This window comes from Miscanthus floridulus, chromosome 1 (genome assembly GCF_019320115.1).
Source record: "Miscanthus floridulus cultivar M001 chromosome 1, ASM1932011v1, whole genome shotgun sequence".
NCBI classification, from domain to species: Eukaryota; Viridiplantae; Streptophyta; class Magnoliopsida; order Poales; family Poaceae; genus Miscanthus; species Miscanthus floridulus.
Genome location: NC_089580.1, coordinates 162711384 through 162719319, shown reverse-complemented (window position 1 = coordinate 162719319; position 7936 = coordinate 162711384). Strand labels below are relative to the sequence as shown.

Below are 7936 nucleotides of genomic sequence, written 5' to 3'. Positions count from 1 at the left end.
TCATGTGGTGTAGCCTTGTGCTTGTCTTGAATGTTTTTATGTGATGCATCTTTTATTACTGTTCCCTGCATTCATGCACTTACATCATGCATCTCAATTAGGTACGCTAGATGAACCACGTGAAGGACATGATGTTGGAGCCGAACCCGAGGAAGGTGCATGGTGGATCTATCCTGAAGATGAAAGGGCTAAGCAAGTGCTAGGACCAGAGATGTCACCAAGATGGTGCAAGCTAACTGAACTGACTTGTATCGGATCCTAGACAAGCCCCGAAGCATTCTAAGTCTCCTATGTTTTTATAAATATCTTGAGTATCTTTTATTATTGATGATGCATTAAGTATAGGAATTGGTTGGAACCAATTATTGCATTATATCCTTATCTTGTCTAGATAAAATCCTGTGAATCCTAATTAAGTGTAGGATCAAATGCTGCTTAGCTATGCATAGACCGGTAGAAGCTAGGTGATTTCCTGTCACCTACGAGATGTAGGATGAGCTCTGGTCACAGTTGGCTATATATGCTATTATGAGAAAAGAACCATGTGTTAATAATGAATGGAGACCGGACGGGATGACGGTAGTGCAACAACAAGGCATGGAGGTCTTGGGTGTGAATCTATCCTTGTCTGTGTCGTTTAAGGACCGATACGCTGTACGTCCTCATGTCATGTTGAGTGTAGCCTAACACTTAGCTAGCCGAATAAGTCATTCCGACCGCAAAGCCTAGTAGCGCGCATTCTAGAGTTAGTAAGGATGTGCGGAGAGCCATTGGCATAAGTCCAAGGCAGGTTAGAGTCCCGAGCAACCTTGGCAGAGTGGTTCTCTGAGAATGCCGATCTGTTTGAACTCGTGACTCCTAAATTATGCCAAAGGTGACTTATTTGCGACCCTGACGGGGGAAGCAGGGTTTGTGTTAGGAATACCCCTCTAGCTGGATAGGAATCGATTTGAATCGCCGTCTCTCTCGGATAGTGAGAACTTGACTAAGCAGCGGCAACGTAGATTCACTAAATTTAAAGATATGGTTAAATGATGATGATGATGATGATGACGACAATGAGCCATGAAATACCTGATATGGTTATTATTGTTTGCAACTTAATCAAGTGATTGATTAGTACAGGTGCTAATATAGAGGGTATGTAATGGCTAAAAGTCACTGCTGTATAGGTGAATAATGCTAATGGTTACTGAAGCTTTTATGCAAAAAGGTTGTCCAGCCAGATCCACTAAATTAAGCTATGCATGATCCTTGGTGTCATTTGTTTTGGTTTTCGACGGGTAAGTCTGGCTAAGTACATTTGAGTACTCAGGGTTTATCCCATCATGTTGTAGGTGAAGTTCTCGGCCTGTTGAAGATGGTGACTAACCGCAAGTGGGCTCGGTGATTCTATAGTTACTTCTCATCTATATACTTTTGTCGGATGATGTCACTTATGCTAGCAATGTATTTGAAACATATATTAATGTAATCTTTTGAAAGCTATGTTATTTTCACTAATTAGTTTTGAAACCCAAACTTGTACTATTATTTGTGAACCCATTTATAATATTATTTCTGCTGCAACCCTGTATATGTGATGTGTATTTGCTTAATCATGCGATCTTGGTTGTGATGTTGATTTACCGAGGTCTTTCGACATACTCGGTGGACTACCGGGTTTATATAAGTGAAAGTATGTGCGTGTCAACGTGTTAGTGGGGACAATCGTACTTGATCTTATATAAATTGAGCGGTTCTGTCACACCAGTGATAGCTCAGATAATGACTACCAGCCTATCCCTTAGATGCCTCCTTGACGACATGACCATGAGTCCGTTAACTCTAGTTCAGCTCCACCTACACCATAGACAGATCCTGCTCTACTTGCTATACTTAAGCGGATGAGATAGGATCAGGCTCGCTAGGCTTAGGAGACCGCTGCTACATTTGCACAATTTCAGACTCGACAGGATGAGTTTCAGCGACAGCAGCAGGCGATCCAACAGCAGCAGCAGCAGGCCATGCATCAACAACAGCTTCTCATGCAGCAGCAGCTACTTGGGTTTATGCTGCATGTTGTGATAGCTACTGGAGCTCCACCGCCATAGCCTTCACCCCAGCTTGGTCAATCTGCCACCACTTCTATGACTCCAACTTTCCAGACTAGTGGGCTTTAGAGTTAGGGATAGTCAGTGCCATAGTTTCCTTCACCTATAGAGCAGGTGTCCCAATGGTTTGCTTTGCCAGTGCCAGCCCTGTAGTTCACACCTCGTCATATGGGCTTTACTCCACCTCAGAGTTCGTCAGTGCTCACTTTAGTTTCTAGGAGCCTTGGTGCTTCATTCAGTGAGTTGATAGGGCAGCCTACACCGCCAGAGCTACATGTCCTAGGTCCTTCTACAGTTGCACCTATTACCGGGACTAGAAAGACGCTCCCTTTGTTAGTTGCATCATCAGAGCAGGTAGCGCCAGTTCTAGATTTGACCCAGACCGCTTCAGCATCGCTTCCAGCTATAGAGGGTCAGACTGCTTAGAGCTCAGGATCAGATGATGATGGCATATAGTTCTAGCTCGCTCCTCATACCTCAGCGTCTGACTCGTCCGTTGCAGCCCCGCTGATCGACCCTTAGGTTTTGGTGTTTGACGCCAAAGGGGGAGAGGGATCGAGTATGTTAGCCTTAGGGGGAGCGATACATTTAGGGGGAGTCTTTCTATTAACTTATAACTTATCTATTACATTTGAAGTTTTATGTGTGATACATTATACATTCATGTTTACTATTATGCATTGAACTACTTAAGTGTGATCGTAATTGTGATATTTATGTGATATGTGACATGTGTGCTCTCTACTTTGAATTACTTATATGTCATATCACGTGTGTTATGCTCATTTGCTTTGCTTCCGTGTTTTACTCCGATGTAAATGAGCTTTATTATTTGTACTCATGCTTATTTCAAATCTTTTGAGTACATCATGTTGGCTTGGGTCATATAAGCTTGTCTAACACTTTTGTTCTTATTATCAAAAGCTTATATGAACCAAGCATGTTAAAAACCTCAACTCTTTCACATACTCGAGGTGGTATTATCATCAATCACAAAAAACGGGGAGATTTAAAGCATCTAGGCGCCTAGTTGGGTTTCAGTGATTAATGATAATACGTGATTACTGTGACTAACGTATGTTTTGCAGAGGCAATTAAGTTAGGTCACGGTAGATCGATTAGGCTATCATGGTGGTCATGCCCATACGATGGAAATCGTTTCGGTTTTCAAAGGATGGACGACAAGATTAAGGATGGACTAGTTTTAAGTGTCGTTTAGAGTTGAAGAGACACTTAGAGTAGTTTAGGACTTTATTTTTTCTTTGGCCATACTATTAAGGGGGGTACGGACGGGTAGCTTGACCTAGGTGAGTCTAGTGGGTTAGGTGTGGTGCACACTTGCTAAAACTAGCACTAGGTGGCTCCTAAAAAGCTCTTAGATCCATTGGAGCAAACTTTATTCACGTATGATTGAGAGTTGGAAGTGAATGGAGGGTCAAATATTGATCAGATGCTGGTTCCGATGTGACCGGATGCTGGCATAGAGTCCAGTCAGTTCATTTGATCAAGGAGATTTCGTCTGGTGCGACCGGATGCTGAGAGATGAGCGATTGGACGTTGGGTGCCAGCGTCCGATCGACTCTAGTAAGGTTCCATAGAGGGAAAATCGCGACCGGACGTGTTCGGTCAGTGCCAGCGTCCGGTCACAACTTAAACACTAGAGTTCGAGGAGAACTGACCAGAGCGTCCGGTCAACATGACCGGAACGTCCGGTCACCCCGCAGAGGCACATAACGGTTCGTTTTGAACACGGGTGTATAAATACTTTCTCCATTCGCGTGTGGGGATACTTTTTGCTTATTTCAACAGCTGAGAAACACCCTTGAGAGTGCCAAGAAGAGCAAGGTCCTAGTGAGGTGATTGAGATTTGAGAATCCCAAAAAGAGCCCTTATTAGTGAAAGCAAGAGTAGCAAAGTGTGCATCCACCCTTCTCATTAGGCTTGTCGTGGTCAAGTGAAAGTTCGTGCTTGTTACTCTTGGTGATCGCCATCACCTAGATGGCTTGGTGGTGATTGGGCGCTTGGTGATCATCCGGTGAAGCTTGTGGATGACCCAACTCAAGTTGTGAGTGGTTGTGGGTGATTCATCGCGACGGAGTGTCAAAGAATCAACCCGTAGAGAGCACTTGATCCTTACGCGGATCAAGGGGGAGCTACACCCTTGCGCGGGTGCTCCAACGAAGACTAGTGGGGAGTGGCGACTCTCCGATACCTCGACAAAATATCGCCGTATTTCTCCTTCTCTCTTTACTTTAAGCATTTACTTTGAGCAATTCAATTCTTGCCATTTATATTCATAGAATTGTTATGCTAGAGTATGATTGGAACATAGGTCGCTAAACTTTTATGCGGTAGATCAATAGAAACACTTTCTAGGCACAAGGGGTTAATTGGGCTAACCGTAGGACTTAATTTTTTTAAAGAAATTTAGAATTAGTCCAATTCACCCCCCCCCCTTAGACATCTTGATCCTTTTAGGACGTATCGGTGCTGTTCTGCCTAACCCTCGTACGGGCACTGATATACGTGTCAGTTCACCACGATGTTCGCCGCGACGGAGTGGAACACCACGACCAGGAGATGACACCTGCGCATGGTGCCAGTGACGGACAGGGCCGCGATGTGGAGCTGTCCCTGTTGACGTCTACAAGTTTGGCGAGACCCGCATGAAGGAAAAGAAGGACCCGGCGATCCTGGAGGACTTCTTCTCCTTCTCCTTCTTTCCTTTTTTCTCAACTGTAACCAATACTTTCCTTTGGCTTATAAAAGGAAAAGCAGGGCGTTCCATGAAGGGGACTAGACTCGAATCGATCGCATCGTAACTCATCACACCGATTCGAACTCGAACCCCGAGCCGATTAGAACACACAAGCACATAGTAGAGAAGCGACCGAGCCCTCGTCGCCCGTTCGTTCCTCTCACCAGAGACTTAGGACATGTCCCTCTCTCGACTGTTTGTAACCCCTACTACGAACTTTCAATGCTAGTAACACGAGCGGCAGCAGCGAACTGGACGTACGGACATTCTGTCCGAACTAGTATAAACCCTAGGTCCTCTTAGCACACCATCCGAGTCAGACGCGCAATATTAGAAATTTACTCGTTGGTGGTAACTCAAAACACCGACAAGCTGGAAACCGGAGGAGCTAGAAAACATGGCTTCTTCGGACTGCTGGTTCATTTCACGAGGAGAAAGAAAACAACTCCTTATTATAGCTGGTTTAGGAGAAGTAGGAGCTCCTAGAACCTTGCCAAACAGGCTCTGAATTGCATGCGAGGCTGCAACAGAGCTAGGCAGGCCACCCGCGAGGCAGTTTTGAGTGTCGGGTCGTTGCTTTCAGCCTGTTTGCCAGTCGGTCGGATTTAGACGTGTACCTTGTATACGTGTATACCTTACCCGTCATGCGAAAACAATGCCATGTGTGGTTTTCATATAACGTTGCTTGCAACGGCCTTCGCAGTCGCAGGTCACACGGTCTTTCCTCCCCGTCAGTCTCGGTTTCTTGGCGGCTTTCTTTGCGTACATTTGTTCTCTGTTTAAACCTCTGTCTGCCATCTGTGGTAGTATACTGGTATTTGGAGAGCTAATTGGTACTACTCCTACTCCTACTTGCAAGCATCAACCAAGCCTATTTCTGTTAGCTTGTTTTCTTCTATCTATCTATCGTCTCAGTGACTCAGCTGTCTGCATTATTTTCTGCAGCCACTTAGATTCTGTTTCTCGTGTGCTATATAACCAGGCAAAGCTTTCTTCCCTCGCCATCAACCTTTTCCTCCACCGCAACCAACCTCCCCGGCTTCTATCATGCTGCGAAACACTCAAACAGCAGCTTTCTACTAGGGGAAGGGAAAAGTTTTCTTGTCCCCACCACCCCACGCTTGAGATCTCCCGCTCCCAGAGCGTACGTGACACACTTGCCTCATCGATCGATGCGTCGACGACCGCACGAGCAGCGGCGGCCTAGACTGGCGTCTCGTCTCGCTCTACTACTGGCCTGCCTCGCCGTGCTCGCTCGTACCCGCGTCGCCGGCGGCGCGGGCATGCCGCCGAACTTCATCTTCGGCGACTCGCTCGTCGACGCCGGCAACAACAACTACATCGTCTCCCTGTCCAAGGCCAACTACCCCCCGAACGGCATCGACTTCTTCGGCCACCAGCCCACCGGCCGGTACACGAACGGCCGGACCATCATCGACATCCTAGGTGGCATACGCACTCAGTCTCTTTGCCTGATCTTTGATGCTATGTTACTCGTACATTGCAGCCATTGCCTGCCAGCAGATTGCCTTCTGAATTTCTCCACACTTTCCTTTGGATGTTTGATGTTTCAGGGCAAGAGATGGGACTGGGAGGGTTCGTGCCGCCGTACATGGCCCCGGAGACCACGGGCGACGCCGTGATGAGAGGCGTCAACTACGCGTCCGGCGGCGGAGGCATCCTCAACCAAACCGGCAGTATCTTCGTCAGTACATATGGCCTCCACCAAATCTTTTGTGTCAAATGCTTACGTTTTGCCCCCAATGCTTAGCTTGTTCTGACGGAACTTGGTCATCGCACCTGCATGAGTTTGTTCTCCAAAAACTTCTCTTTCGCGTGAAACACAGAGCTAACAAATAACGAATTGCTAGCTGCATGCCTGCATTACCGTACAAAAATGCTGTCATTTTACTGTTTCACTGTTCCCTATGATGAACTTGTCATCAGTGATAAGCTTTTACTCCTACATAGTACAAAAAGAAGTCATTTTGAATGGGAGACGGACAGATAGTGTGGTTGCCTTAAGCCCTTAACGCAAGCTGTTGGTGATATGTGTCTGATCTGTCTAACACAGGGTGGGCGCCTGAACCTGGACGCCCAGATCGACAACTACGCGAACAGCCGGCACGACCTGATCGCGCGGCACGGGGAGGTGGAGGCGGTGAGCCTGCTGCGGGGCGCGCTCTTCTCGGTCACCATGGGCTCCAACGACTTCATCAACAACTACCTGACGCCCATCTTCTCCGTGCCACAGCGCGTCACGACGCCTCCGGTCGCCTTCATCAGCGCCATGATCGCCAAGTACCGCCAGCAGCTCACCGTAAGCTTCTCTCGCTTGCAGCTGCAGCTGGGCAGCCGCCGTCAGGGATCTCGCAATGGCAATGCGTTGTTATAGCTGTGGTTTGCCGTGCGTTTGCAGAGGCTGTACCTCCTGGACGCCCGCAAGATCGTGGTGGTGAACGTGGGGCCGATCGGCTGCATCCCGTACCAGAGGGAGACGAACCCGTCGGCCGGCACGGCCTGCGCCGAGTTCCCGAATCAGCTGGCGCAGGCCTTCAACCGCCGGCTCAGGGCCCTGGTGGACGAGCTGGGCGCCGCCCTCCCCGGCTCGCGCTTCGTCTACGCCGACGTCTATCGCATCTTCTCCGACATCATCGCCAACTACAGATCCCACGGTACAGCATCCGCGCACCGTGAACAAATAACCGGGCTACTCATATAGTCTAGAATCACAATTCGCATGGGGATTCGGATTCTAATCTGCTGTGCTCGTGTCGTGCAGGGTTCGAGGTAGCGGACTCGGCGTGCTGCTACGTGGGCGAGCGGTTCGGCGGGCTGGTGCCGTGCGGGCCGACGTCGCGGTACTGCGCGGACAGGTCCAAGTACGTGTTCTGGGACCCCTACCACCCCAGCGAGGCCGCCAACGCGCTCATTGCCCGCCGGATCCTCGACGGCGGACCCGAGGACATCTCGCCGGTCAACGTGCGTCAGCTCATCGTCACCTGAACTCAACCGGTGGATCAAACGAGCCGGTGCTACGGCTACAGGCTACAGCTAGAGCTAGCTGCTTGTTAATTTGGATTCA

General features: G+C 48.4%; 1 protein-coding gene across 1 annotated transcript; it reads left to right on the top strand.

The window, feature by feature from the left end:
* Positions 1-5878: 5878 nt before the first annotated feature.
* On the top strand, positions 5879-7936 carry LOC136500196 (GDSL esterase/lipase At4g16230-like). Its single transcript, XM_066495575.1, has 5 exons — positions 5879-6297; positions 6426-6556; positions 6926-7171; positions 7271-7526; positions 7634-7936. The coding sequence occupies exons 1-5, from the start codon at positions 6024-6026 to the stop codon at positions 7855-7857; spliced, it is 1131 nt and encodes a 376-aa protein (XP_066351672.1). The 5' UTR covers positions 5879-6023; the 3' UTR covers positions 7858-7936.

Bases quoted from the DNA above. Each gene is read 5' to 3' on its own strand.
- LOC136500196 (XM_066495575.1), top strand. From the start codon at position 6,024: ATGCGTCGACGACCGCACGAGCAGCGGCGGCCTAGACTGGCGTCTCGT. The intron at 6,557-6,925 runs GTCAGTACATAT...TGTCTAACACAG, and splicing joins ACCAAACCGGCAGTATCTTC to GGTGGGCGCCTGAACCTGGA. The intron at 7,172-7,270 runs GTAAGCTTCTCT...GTGCGTTTGCAG, and splicing joins AGTACCGCCAGCAGCTCACC to AGGCTGTACCTCCTGGACGC.